At 41.0% G+C, this 14544-nt stretch overlaps 1 protein-coding gene across 1 annotated transcript in view; it reads left to right on the forward strand.

Annotated features, from left to right (window-relative positions):
• Window positions 1–1512: 1512 nt before the first annotated feature.
• LOC124863878 (microtubule-associated serine/threonine-protein kinase 1-like) overlaps window positions 1513–14544 on the forward strand; it is a 97913-nt gene continuing 84881 nt past the window's right edge. The window contains exon 1 of the mRNA XM_047358417.1: window positions 1513–2392. Coding sequence (XP_047214373.1) covers window positions 2354–2392 — 39 coding nt within the window. The 5' untranslated portion in view covers window positions 1513–2353. The remainder of the gene's footprint in view (window positions 2393–14544) is intronic.

Here is a 14544-nt window from a genome sequence, read left to right on the forward strand (position 1 = left end):
ATACACTAAGAAAACCAACTGGAGGCAACATAAATCTTGAGACTGGAGCAGAAGTTCACCTTCCAGCAATTGAACAATCCAAACCATGCAGCAAGAGCAACCAGGAGGTTGTTTAGGTCAAAGCATTGTAATGTGTCAAAGTTAAATTCAACTAAATCCAGTTAAAAATCTTTGGCAAGACTTGAAAAAAATAAGTTGATAGATTCTCTCCTTTCAGTCCAACTTGGCTTGAGCTGCTCTGTAATGAAAAAAAAAATAAATTCAGTATCACAACAAATTCCAATGAAATATATTTGAGTATTGTGGTTGAAACTAAAAACTTTATCTTGTGTCTAAATGTTTTTATTAAAAATAATATATTATACATTGTCTTAATATCCATAATATCCTTTACATTGACGTCAGGTATGCAAACACCACCATAACAACAAAGCATAAATAAGCTTGCTGTTTGAACACATCAACAACAACAACAATCTTTCTTGTCACTTCCCAGATTGGTCAGCATGGGCTGTTTTCAGCTTCTTGGATGATCCCCTGCAGATCTCCTGCAGTCTGGTACTGATGAGGTCATTGCTGTGTGGGCAGGCCGAACCATATGTTGCATCAAAGCTGTGTGAAAGTCCTAATCTCCAGCAAGTCTAAAAACATGACTGTATGGTTAACTGGGCTCTAAGTAAATTAGAAAAACATAACTCTTCGAATTATGACACTTTTGAAGGAAAGTGATGGACTAAAACACATAAGGAAAAACAATAAAAGTATTCACATTTCTCAGTTGGTAGAAAATGTTAACAGGACCACTAATTGTCATGCACTTAGTAAATCTGGCCTTTATGAAAGAGGGAAGTTACTGTCTCACCTACGAGAAAAACAATATGTTTGATACAAAAACTTATATTTCATTTCACACCGAACACTCTCTCATCTCTACCATGAAACACAGTGGTGGCAGCATCATACTTTGGGAACACTTTTCTTTATTAGAGACAGGGGACCTCATGGGAAACTAAATGGAATCCACACTTTTCAAACTTTTATTTTTTAAACTTGCGAAACCATGAACCATTTTATTCTGTCCTCTTCACATCTACGCATTTTATGGTATATCACATAAAATCCCACTAAAATCCATTGAAGTTTGAGGTTGCAACGTGGCAAAATGTGAAAAGATTCAAGGGGGTGTTAATAATTTTGCAAGGTACTATAGTGTCAATCAGCACCGTAATATTTTCGGCAACAAAGCTGTCTGTCATGTGTAAAAAGCAGGATTCTTGCTGCCGTGCTAATCATCTACCGCTGTCTATGGTGCTGAATGTCAGACCAGATATTTAGTTGTGTCCAGGTTTTTACTTTTCCTCTGACAATATTATACAAACCAATCAGCAGATCATCTGCATGCCCTTACAGCTAGCTAAAGCCCCATAGTGCTGTGTGTGAGTGGGATGAAGGCTGGGTTTTCACCATATTCAATGAAGGAGAACCCTTCTACTGCTCCGAAACAGAGGAGGAGGAGGGGCGAGAGGGAATCCCAGGGAACATTAGAGATATCGCATTATTGCTTTTCGCTTTGGTCGCTGCATCTGTTTCCCAAGAAGTTAAGATGAAAAAAAAAAAAAAAACTGGGAATGAATGAAAGAAGAGAGTGAACTGAATATGTGTTTGTAGGAGGAGGCGCTAAATGTGTACGGGAGAAAACAAGCAGAGCTGCAGCGAATCAGCAGCAGCCCAGCGGAGGAGCTCAGTGAGAGCAAGCAGTGAAGCTCCTATACGATGCTTTCTTAATGAGTTAGAACTGTTTTCGCTTTGGACATGTCGCTCTTTGTGTTCAGAGGTGAAGACTCGCTGGCACATCGTTGGCTCTGATAAAAGAAAAGCGGATGAACTTTGATTCGGACGATCCTACGTGAAAACTGTGTGTTTATTGTGAGGGGACCGTGGAGGCCTTTCTGACGCCCAGCTGGACAGCACCAAAGCCCGCAGACCTTCTGGCAAGATGTCAAGGATGCTCCGAGAACAGAAGGATCTCTGAGCGCGTAGAGGGCAGCGTGTCAGTCTGCAGAAAGGAGACAGGGCGCAGATCGCAAACTAAGCCGAAGGGGTCTGCATTGTCGCTTTGTTAGGAGATATTTGTTTTCTACTAGAGACAGAGAGAGAATGGCATCGCTTGATATGTGCGTGTACCCGCGGATTTCCTCTACGTGACCCTGGTCTCGTTCGGAGTGCGTCAGGACTCCCCCGCCGTTGGTTCGGGCAGATCGGATGCTGACGCCCTGCTTTCTCAAAGGAACATATCAGTTAAGGGTCAAAGGATTGATTTAGTAAGGTGAACCCCTGCTCATTTCATTTCGCCATGGATGACTCGGGAATAATAAGGCGTCGCAGGCTGCAGGTGAGCCGTGCGCAGCAGACTGGAGTCCTGCTTAGTCTAAAACTCCTCCTTGTTTCCAACTTTTGGTTAGCCTGTTTTACATCCTGTTATCTACATTTATCATGAACCAGAAGACTAGGAATTGGGTTTAGTTTTAGGGCATTTAAAATGAGGATCCCATCAAACGTCACATTGTATGGGGAATGTCTCTTAACACCAATCTTTAATTCTTACCACAGATTCTCAATTAGATGTATATGCTTCAATCCAAACTATTCATTGTGGTTTCCACTGTATGTTTAGAGTCATACTGGAAGGTGAACTTCCATCTCAAGTCTTTTTTAGTTTCTAACAGGTTTTCTTTTCAAGATCTGTCCAGTATCACCCTGTATTTAGCTCCATCCATCATCCCATCCAGTTTGACCCTTCCACCCCACAGCATGATTCTACCACTACCATGTTTCACAGCAAGGATAATATATTTAGGGTGATATGCAGATTTCCTCCATAAGCATCTTGCATAGACCATAAAGGTACATTATTTTCCTCAACGCTGTCTAAGCAGATCTAGTTTCGTGGCAGTTATGAAAGACGGCTGTCGACAAGATTATCAACATTTGTCAGAGGCTTCTCACATTTTTTACTCACCAAATTTAATAAAGATTCAGTCTAGTATTGCAGTGGCATAATCTCGCACAGCAACATTTTAAAAGATCCAGACATTAAATTGATCATATTCTTTAAGAAAATCACACATGGCACAATTGTTGGTACCTTTTGAAATACTGTGGTGATGTGATATAAAATAGCTCCAGCTCAGTCAGATTTGATCGAGAGAAACTATGATCATAGATTTTGAAGTCTTACCAGACATTCACAATTGGATTCAGGTTTGGTTGTTGACTGGGTCATTAAAACAGTCTTAAGTCTTCTGGCACTCCTTAGAGATTTCCTCCCACAACTGCCCTGTATTCAGCTCCATCAATTGCTCTGTTAGCTCTGACTGGGTTCCCTGATGCTCCAACAAACAGTCTAGGTTGGTTAGACATAAAGCAAATGATGACTGTGAAAATACACCTTGTGCCCACTGCTTGCTTCTCTCCCAAGGGCCCTGAAAACTTTGTTAGAGGCATATCATCATGAACGTTTTAAAATACCAGGAGATCTTGAATTAAAATCTGGTGGAGACTACTAGTGAAGCAAAATCAGGTTCTCATTTAGCCTTTTAACAGAATAAAAAAACCATATAGTTAAATCAATAGAGACATGAGTCACCAAACTTCTTCAATGGCCATCTCAGTTCCCAGACCTAAATCCTGCAGAAAACCAAACCAAACTATTCATTGTGGTTTCGATGTGGAGAGCATAAGAGAGGACCCCGGAGTCTGGATGATCTAGATTGTGCAACAAAGAATGGATGTTATAGAAGACCTCAGTCTTGTACATAGCTTTGGCAGCAGGGGTGTCAATAAATGTGCCATTGGTAATTTGACTAAAATCAATTATTTCTTGACTTAATTTGCAAACTGACTTATATTTATGACTGAGTTTGCAACATTTTTTTCAGATTAAAGCCAATTCATTAAACCTTAAGCAAAACAAGGTTATTCAACAGAAGGCTTTTTACCTTTCTCTTTCATATACACCTATAGGGTTTCACAGACAAATGACCTGATTCCATTCCAAGACAGGAAATTTCTGTACTTATTCAGGTCACATGCATTTTATTTTCTGATGCATAGTTTTGCTCTAGTTCATTTAATTTTAGGGTTTAGCTTTTCCATGCTGCTCTTTCTCTTTGAGGAAATCTACTTGGATGAATGGCCACTGATGCATGCTGATCTGATGCGTTCAGATGACTGTGCTCATCCATTATGAGGCAGCCTACGTAACCAGGGGTCAAAAAGTCTCAGTCAGAATGGATATAGAGTAGCTGTGAACATCAGTTTTCAAATCTTTTCACAGATTCTCCATTGGATTTAGATCTGGACTTCAACGGTTCCATTATACCACATGAATATGTGTTCATTGAAACCTTTCCATTGTAGCTTTGGCTGTAGTACAGGGGTCGGGCCGGTACAATTTATGCCCAATATCAATAATAATTACAGTTTAAAGCAGGTGTGCATTTAACTTGTCTATAAACAGATTTCACGTTCATATGTTATCTTTATGGCTTTGTGTGTGTATGATGACAACTGATTGGCTTTGTATGCTCTGTTAACCTGTCGTGTCAATCCCTTGGGTCTCATCATCCCAGCCGTCATTCTCTCTCTCACTAACACAAACATACATAGTCCTTCTATCAGAACCATATGGTGACACGCCCCTCTTCTCTGCAGTTGAGGTCAGGGGTCACAACCATGATGCTTTTTCTCTGACATGACTAACATTAAAGAGCATGACCTTTGTGCCACCTAATAACACCGCAACAAGAATTAATGTTTCATGTTTCAAGGCTGCTAGAAAAAAATCCCAGTCCTTTCCAGATCTAAAGCTTTTAGTCGAAATCAGATGAAGAAAAATTAATCATAAATGTATCAAATGTATAAACTAAACTTTGGGAAGAGTGTAAGAAAACAAATGGATCCAAAACCAACCAAAGCATCAAACTTCCAAGTATGTATGACCTCATGAGCCTCTCAGAACCCTTTCGACCCTCCCTCATTTGTACATGTGCTTCAGTTCATTGAGGTTTTGGGGTAGTTACTGTTTAAACCAGTGGTGTCCAAACGTTTTGCAGCATGAGTCGCAATCTCCAAGTTGAAAGTACTCAGGGGGCCATTTTTATTCCCAAATTAAAGCGCAAATAATTTTTTTGTGAATTCTTTCTTTTTTACCTGCTCAGTAATATATTGAACATGCAATATTTTATTAGTACAAGGTAAAAATCTTTTTTTTGTAGATCTAACAAAAAGGTCTCAGATATTTGGTTTAATAAAGAAAGGTGTACAGTTTTCCTGACTATTTTTAGGTTTGAATGCTTTCTCTTTTGTTGGTCTAGAACAGGAGTGGGGAACCTACGGCCTGCGGGCCATATACGCCCCTTGGAATCCTTTTGTCTGGCCCGCCAAGCAATTCCAAGTGAACAAATAAAACAATTTAGTTTTGGCAAAGAAAAAAAACCGTAAGAAATGGTATTTCTGATACATAAACGTCAGTAATGCAAGTGTCCGAGCCAGGATCAGGGTCATTGAACACAACATGAGATGAGATAGAGTTGATGCACAGGTTTCAATCATGACGACGGTAAAAAAAAGAAAACTAGATGCTGAATGTCGCGTTTTTCAAGAGAAATGTACAAACGAATATTTTTGTCGAAGTGAAAAGCAAACCTGTGTGTTTAGTTTGTGGGGAGGCGTTGGCAGTGATGAAAAAGTCCAATCTGGAACGCCATTACAGGAGTAAGCATTTTAAACTGGAGGAGCTGAGATGGCAGTTGCGAACTGATAAAGTTACAGCGCTTCATCGGAGTTTGGATGTGCAACAATCATCGTTTATAAGACCACAGAGCGACAGAGACAATATTATAAAAGCAAGTTTTGTGGTGAGAGAATTAATAGCTGAGAAGTTGAAACCTCATGCAGATGGATAATTTGTCAAGGAATGCATCATTGCTGCTGCAGAGCTGCTAGTTCTTGACAAAGTAAAATTATTTGAAAACATCAGTTTGTCCCGAACTGTTGCAGACAGAATTACTGATATGGCAGAAGATATTCAGAAAACGCTAAAGGACACTGCAAGAAATCTTGAGTATTTTTCTCTTGCTTGTGACGAGACAACAGACATCACCAATACTGCACAGTTAGCTGTTTTTGTGCGAGGGATCACAGCAGACTTTGATACAAAAGAGGAGCTGCTGTCTTTGCAAGCTATGCATGGAACAACCAAAGGTGAAGATCTGTTTCATCAAGTTGTCCAGGCCATGAACAAATTTGAACTGCCTGTTTAAGGAGATGAGTGGGCTTGCTACAGATGGAGCACCAGCGATGGTTGGCGCGAAAAAGAGATTGACTGCATTAATGAAAAATGAAATTAGCTGCCTTGGTCTCGATCCAGGTGATTTAGTTATATATCACTGCCTCGTGCATCAAGAGAGTCTGTGTGCTCATTCCCTGAAGATGATGTAATGAAAATTGTTGTCTCCATTGTAAACTTCATTAAAAGTAAAGGGCTAAATAGCCATCAGTTCAGGGAGCTGCTTGTGGAGCAGGAGTCAGAGTATGGAGATCTGGTGTACCATTGTGAAGTACGATGGCTGAGTCGTGCAAACATGCTTGAACGATTCTATTGTCTGAGGGAAGAAGTTAAACAGTTCATGGAGATGAAGGGAAACCTGCAGTGGAGCTCAGTGATGAGCTGTGGTTCTGTGATCTGGCCTTCATGGTGGACATGACCAAGCACCTGTCACAGCTGAACATCAAGATGCAAGGCTCCAACCAACTTCTAAGTTCTCTGCTCTCACATGTGAAGACATTTGAAGGAACGTTAAGACTGTGGCAAAATCAGCTGGGAAGTGGTAACACTGTGCACTTTCCTCATCTTCAAAAGGAAAACCCTGCTGTAACAAGTGAATACGCTGGAGAGTGTGCAAAACTAATCCGGGCCTTTGATGAACTATTTCACGATGTGAAAATTAAACAGAAGAAAGTCAACATGTTTGCGACACCATTTAATGTGAAACCATCTGATGTGCCAGACAACCTCCAACTGGAGATCATCAAGCTTCAAAGCAATGATCAGATCAAAGCCAAATACAACAACCTTCCTTTGCTGGACTTCTACAAACTGTATGTCAGTGTTGAGGATTTTCCAAACCTGAGGAGACATGTGCTCAAGTTTGTATCACTGTTTGGGACAACACACTGCTGTGAGCAGTTCTTTTCTAAATTGACTCTGGCAAAAAGTCGCTTCCGCTCAAGACTTACAGACTCCAATCTGGAAAATCAGCCGCGTGTGGCATCAACATGTCTTCCAGCAGATATCAGACGCCTAGCTAAGGAGAACCAGTTTCAGCCATCACATTAGGTGAGTGTGTTTAATGTAGCAATTGTCAAACAGAACACCATTGTGCTTATTTTATGGCTTTCAAAGCACCTTAACTGGTTATATTAGAAAAAAGATTTACTTCGTGTTGATGTAAAACTGAGAAATATTTGTAATTTGTACAATCAACTTGTACATGCCTCAATTTTATTTGGGTGGTATTTTATAACAATATTTTGTATTTTGAAAGAAACCAAATGTAAAAGAAAACAAAAAAACTGAAATGTACAAATGTTTGCAAAAATAAATGTGCAGCAACTAAAACTATGATTTTATAAATCTATAATTGTTGCATTAATAGGGTTTACAATTTGAGTGTGGTCCTCAGATGACTTTTTGAAAATTGAAATGGCCCCTGGGAGAAAAAAGGTTCCCCACTCCTGGTCTAGAAAATGTTTTTATTCTATTCCCAGCAACAAAAAACAAAAACCCTTGCTGGATTTAGCCATGTTTAATGAATGGGGGTGCCCAAGTCTGTTTCTAAGTAAAAAGTCCCTTGATGTTTTTGGCCCTACTTACCATGATATTACAATGAAAGCAAAAAGAAAATGGCTAATAAAGCCAAAATACTTTTGGTTGTACATAACATTTTCTAATTATGAAGATATAAATTTGTCATTGAAAATGTTTTTCTCTTGCTCTTGGTGTAAGACGCGCGTTTTCTCTCCCTCCCTGCTGATCCCTGCTGCTGCTTTTTGTCTGTATTTTTCTCAAAGCCTTGCTTTGCATATCCTCCAAACTTTTAAATTATGGATTTGGTCAGCTGGACTCTCAACGTAATTGATCAAATTTGTTTCGACAGGAAGACAGGGTAGAGAATTTAAGTACACCCTTTCATCAAACTTTTTGACAGGTGGGTGGGACTTCCGGTGAGGGCGGGATTTCCGGTGAGCGCCATATGGGCGCCATGTGGTTGCCATGTGGGCAGGAGGTCACGTGGTCAAGCAGGTGGTGTGTCCAAGGGGGCGTAACCGTGGATGCTGATTGGTTGTCGTCATTAGGGGCGATACCTTAAATGAGTCAATTAAAACACAGGGGTGTGTTTGTTATAAATAGAACAAGACAAATATGGTATTATCTGAAACTGTTTGGCTTCAGCACCAATTAAAAATAGAGGGAGTGTGTTTGTAAGCATCGTTAAACCTTGAATAATCCAATGAAAACAATAGGGCGTGCTTTAGTGTTTACTTTAAATACAGAGATAAAACTCTGCACTTTACATGCAGCATTCGTTGGAAAAAAAGAACACCCGTTCAACAATGGCTAGAGTTAAGAGAGTTTATCGTCAAGCGGAGGAGAAACGCAACGCGTGCCAAGATGATGATGATGAACAAGCAACTGCATCATATACTTCCTCAACGGAGATACCTATCGGAATTCCCGTCATGACATACTCTACCGATGATGAGGATCCAAAATCAACTTCAACAACCATGGTTGAAAATCAGACCTCGGTTCGGCCAAGAGGTATGTCAGTTCTGTGCGAAACCCCAGTGACCGTCTACCAGTATTCATCCCGTGAATTGAATGCTCCTAAGAAATCAACATACTACATCTGCAGGGTACAAAGACCCCCGTTCGACACTCTGCAGGAAGAATGGTCTTTGGAGCCATATGGCCTGGTTGGCAGCTGGGGTTATATTTTCATGTATGAAATAGGAGAGCTTTGCCTGTATCAATTGGATCAAGATGAGGTATTTAATGGATCACTGGCTCTGTGTACTCTCACCCACAGCGACTGGGCTGTGTTAAAGCTTGCAATACCGCACCTTAATGATAGCCCTGAAACAGTCTCAAGGCAGGAGAGGGAGGAAGAAGAAAGAAGAAGAAGAAGAAAATGAACTGTCTCCTCGACCTGTAAAACGGACGAGAATGTTTCATATACCATCCGATGTTGAAATAGCTGAGAGAGAACCTCTCTTTAGCGCAGTGTGGGGGTCAAAAACCACAGCAAATGGCCGCTGGTCTTTTCGGGCAAGCAGACGCAGGAACAACCGGACGAGTCCCTCAGATCTGTTTGTGTTGGAGGCTTTCAATCAAGACTGCGGCGTATTCAAGACAATGCTGGCTCTGCCGTTTGAAGCTCGGGCAGAGAAGATGAGTGAAATTGGACATCGTCTTTCCGACCTTTTCCAAAAGTCACGAAGTTGGATCGATGTCATGTCAGTGAAAAAAACGCTGACGTTTCCTGTTTTACGTTTAGAACGAACCCTCTTCTGAGGACACGCCCCTTCCTTTGATATATATACGGGGGGATAACTGCAAGCTCACAGACACTGAGAATCGTATCATGAGAATGAGTGGACCGACACCATACAGGGATCTCTACAACCACCGAGCAGAGATCCACTTCTCTCCTGAGCACGATGAAAGCTTCAACATTGGACCATATCATCCGCCTTCCCCTGACCTCTTCTCACCATCCACCTCAACATCCTCATTCTCAGAGAACCACTTCAGTCCTGCATCACCTACAGGATACAACATGAAATATCTACCGCTTTCTCCAGACCTCTGCTCACCATCACCGCTATTCATGGCTGAGTCTGTAGACGCGAATGTCCTGCCTGAAGATATGAAGGTGGTCGTGGAGGAGGAGGTAGCCACCGGCTACTCACCCTCTATCGAAGCCCCTACACAAACCCTGGGACCGATGGAGGACCCTCAGCCTTCAGCAGAGGATGAGAGTAACCAGGAGGACGAAATTGACGGTTGGTTCTCAACCACCCTCATCAATACGGTGAAAACAGCGATACTTCATTTATTCAACATAACCTCTTTGAACTATCTCAGAGAAACCTGCTATGGATGTATAACGAACCACCCAAGCCAGCGTCAACACCATTGCCTGGAGGTACTGGGGGAGGATTATTACCAAGTCAACTTTCAACGCATCGTACGATGACTCGTAACCCCCAAACTCATTCCTGCTATTCAGAATCTTCTGGTACTTTGAAGCATACAAGCGGATGACTTCAGAGTGAAGACGATTGCCAAGACGGTTTTATATGAACTGAAATCGGTACAAGGCATCCACAGTGCAATAGCGCACGTTTATGATCGCATGGTCGATGAGAAACATCTCAAACAACTTAACTCTGTTTCAGAGTGCTATGGACTGACAAACTGATCTCACATGTTTGATGACTTGTTGTATCATTTTTATTTTTTTTTTAGTATTCCAGTACTTTAGTTAATCTGCGTTATTCAACTCGAGACAGAGATGGAAATGTTTTTCAAAAAATTTAAATCGGGTTTACGCATTAAATTCAGCAAAGTTCAAAAGAGATTTGCATTTCAAGCAAACAGTCCGTATGAAATACGCTTCTTCAACACTCTAGCTTATATGATGGGCGTGAAACCAGGGGAATGGATTCATGTTTCTGAACCAAAACTGGCTCCTTTTCCGGTGGATATAAAGGCTGGTTTCTATCACCTATACTGTTACAGCGACGTGGTCAGCCCTCAAATAGTAGGCGACACTTTTGCACCTTTACTGCGGACCGTCAAAGTACAAGGCACATTCAGTGATATGATTACTCAGACGTTTAACCCCGCCCACTACCTTCCAGTCTCCAGAAGACATATTGAAAATATCAATATAGAAATTAAATCGGACCAAAACGTTCCTGTAAATTTCGTCTATGGAAAGACCGTCATAAGACTACACTTCAGACCGGTGATATCACAACGTAGCCTGAGATAAATTGTATTTGTATAAACTATTCCAGAGATATGTATATAACCTCTAAGATTGATTGGTTATCATTCATATTACGCTGGTCCTTCAACACTGCATCAAGCAGGCAAGAGAGAACATGGCACAGCTAAGTCTGAGACGTGATCCAAATCGCTTTGTAAATTACTATGTAAGTCAATCAGGCGGTAATCTGCCAGGGTTTTATGGGGCCCCTGTCATGTACGGACGCGGAATCGGATCATTATTTTCTAAATTATTCCGCTTCGTATCCCCTCTGGTTAAAAAAGGATTTGCAATTGCAAAACCCCATCTTAAAACGGCTGCATCAAATATCGCTTCGGATGTCATTGGTAGAGCCTTGAGTAAAATGAGTGGTTCTACACACACTGACGGTCAAGAAGGTTCAGGAATTATGGTTTTATCCAAAAGACTCAGAACAAGACCCCCTGGTGATCGTTTAAGGACGGTTAAAAAACAACGACAAACGCGAAAAAGGAGGTCAGTCGGAGCTGACAAACGAAGAGGAAGGAAGTAATCCGCAAGTTTTGATATATTTAAATAATGGCTCTTTTACATAACAAATCATCAGAGTGCACGCTGGCAGAGTTGGACTTATTTTCTGCCCCGATGACGCAGCTATCGATCGAAGATAAAATTTACACCGAGATCCAGCCTTTATCAGCAATCACTGATGAAGGGCCGATCGAGTTTTTCCTTCCGGGAGACGGAGAAAAGTATCTGGATCTCAACGATACGCTGTTGCATCTCAGAGTGAAAATTACTAACGAGAATGGAACAAACCTGCCAGATGATGCACCTGTAGGGCTCATCAACTACCCGTTAAACACCATCTTCAGTCAGTGTGACGTCACTCTCGGAGATCGAATGATTTCACAATCCAGCGCTACACATCCATATAGAGCCATGATTGAGACATTGTTAAACTTTTCTGAGGATTTTTTAAAAACCCAGTTTAGCTCTGGTCTTTTTTATAAAGACACTGCAGGTGCTCTGAACTCTATTGTTACAACTAACGGCCCTAACCAAGGTCTTAACAGCAGAGCAGGCTTTACGGCAAATTCCAGGAGGTACATCTCCTAGGCCCCCTGCATGCAGACATATTTTTCTGTGAAAGACTTCTTCTAAACTCTGTTGACCTCAAAATTAAACTTACAAGAGCCAACGATTCTTTTTGTCTCATGGCAGCAAGAGACTCCACTTTCAAACTCAGGATATTAGGAGCATCTCTTTTTATCAAAAAAGTTACTGTCTCTCCAGCTGTACGACTGGGGCACGCTTCAGCTTTAATGAAAGCAAATGCTCTGTATCCACTTTCACGTGTGAATGTAAAAACATATTCCATCCCTGAAAATTCAAGGGTATGCAACCAAGAGAATCTTTTCTTAGGCATCTTTCCCAAGTATGTGGTGATTGCGTTACTGGATCATGACGCTTTTACAGGAACACGCAATCTCAGTCCGTTTGACTTTAATCATTTTGATATGGAATATTTAGCTTTGTGTAAGGATGGCAGACAAATTCCTGCTAAAGCCTTCCAGCCCAATTTTAACCAAGGTCATTCAGTGAGAGAGTATTACAACTTGTTTACGGCTACAGGACGACATCTAAAAGATCTTCCACTGAGTATATCACGTCAGGAATTTAATCAAGGATACTCTCTATTCACATTTAATCTTAACCCGGGCGAGGACACAGATGCTCTATCTCCAGTTTCCAGTGGGAATTTAAGATTGGAAATGCGCTTCAGAAACCCGTTGCCATATACCACCACGCTGATCATCTACGCTTGTTATGACTCTATTTTAGAGATTGATTCAAAGAGGCGTGTGCTGGTGGATTATTATTAATCTAATCAGGCATGAATAATCATGAAATTGAGAGCCTGATGCGTTATCTGCTGGGAGATTTGTTTTGCGGTGTGTGGCCGTGCGACCAGCTGCCGCTGCTAGCTGACAAATTCCCAGGGCCGGCCTACTTTATTGTGAACACACATCCTTCACACATGCCTGGAGAACACTGGCTAGCTCTGACATTGGATGAGAATGGTCAATCCAGCTTTTTTGACTCTTATGGATTCTCTCCGGATTTCGAGTTCTACCCGTCAAGCATCGTAACATTTTTAGAAGACAGATCTTCAAAAATATTGTATCATAATAATCAGCTTCAAAACACTCTGTCCACTGTGTGCGGTCACCATTGCATTTTTATCTATGTCATAGAGCGTGCGGATTATCACTGCAGCAAGTGTTGTCGAAATACACCGGAGATGTGATTAAGAATGATTTAATGGTATCTAACTTTGTGAAAAAATATCAGAAATGTGTCATTAATCAAAGTTGTACATTTTATACTCACGGAACATGCTCTTTGGAGATGTTTCTGGATTGTTATGGAATTTAAAATGTCTTATTTTTTTTTCATTGTTTGTTTTTTTTTTCTTCTTATGATTTAATATTTGTGTAATGATATCATATGTTAGTGTGTGAAGTAGAGAACGAAGTTAGACTTGAAAAATATAATCAATAAATATTTTATTGAATAAAAGAAATAGGCTACATGTTTCATTTTCTTATAACGGTTTATGGTGAAAATGTAATCCATCGGGGTGGTAGTGTCGTCTTACGAAGAGACCTTTTTGATCTCTCATCAGCATTTTTTGAATCTTCCAGCTCAGATCTCGACCAGTAGGGAGAATGAGTTATCTGCCTTCTTCTTCTTTTTCTTCTCTGCTTAACGCTGGGGGGTGTACCCCCATTTTCAATCAATGTACCCTCTGTTTTGAAACGTCTATATTCTTCACGAGCATAAGGGTTAATGACTGAAGATATAGGGATGTTTACTTCTGACATGGAGTGTAGAAAATCAGACCATCCTCGGGTTTGTGATGCTCCAGATTTTTTTAAACGGAAGCATGAGATTTTTCAACAAATCAATCATGTGGGACCCCTTTATAATATTTCCGTTAAATACAAATTCACCTCGCGAAGTCCAACTCTCACTTCTTTTGGATAATTTCTTCAAAATGTACTCGGCATTTTTACGGTTGTGTTTAGGAAGGCTTTTCAGTACTTCCGTAAGAACCTGATCCTTAGGGGCCTCGTCCTGCCCTGGGCCTTGTTTTTCTTGGGACCGCTCATGTTCAGGAACCTCTGTGTCACGCTGCAGCGTTAAACTGACCCGCTGTTTTTCTTTTTTGACACCTTGCTTAAGTAAAGTCAGATACCTCTGGAGAAGAGCATCGTATCTCTTGATTTTTTTCATAAGAAGTCAAACCCGGCTCGTTTAATATCGCTCTCATTTCAGCATCCAAATTCTCCTCCGCCGTCTGTCTGATGGACGTGTCTGACTGGGTCAGACGCTTGAATTGATGAGGGGAAATGAGAAACATCTTCTGCGATGTTCTGAG

This window comes from Girardinichthys multiradiatus, chromosome Y (assembly GCF_021462225.1).
Source record: "Girardinichthys multiradiatus isolate DD_20200921_A chromosome Y, DD_fGirMul_XY1, whole genome shotgun sequence".
Lineage (NCBI taxonomy): Eukaryota > Metazoa > Chordata > Actinopteri > Cyprinodontiformes > Goodeidae > Girardinichthys > Girardinichthys multiradiatus.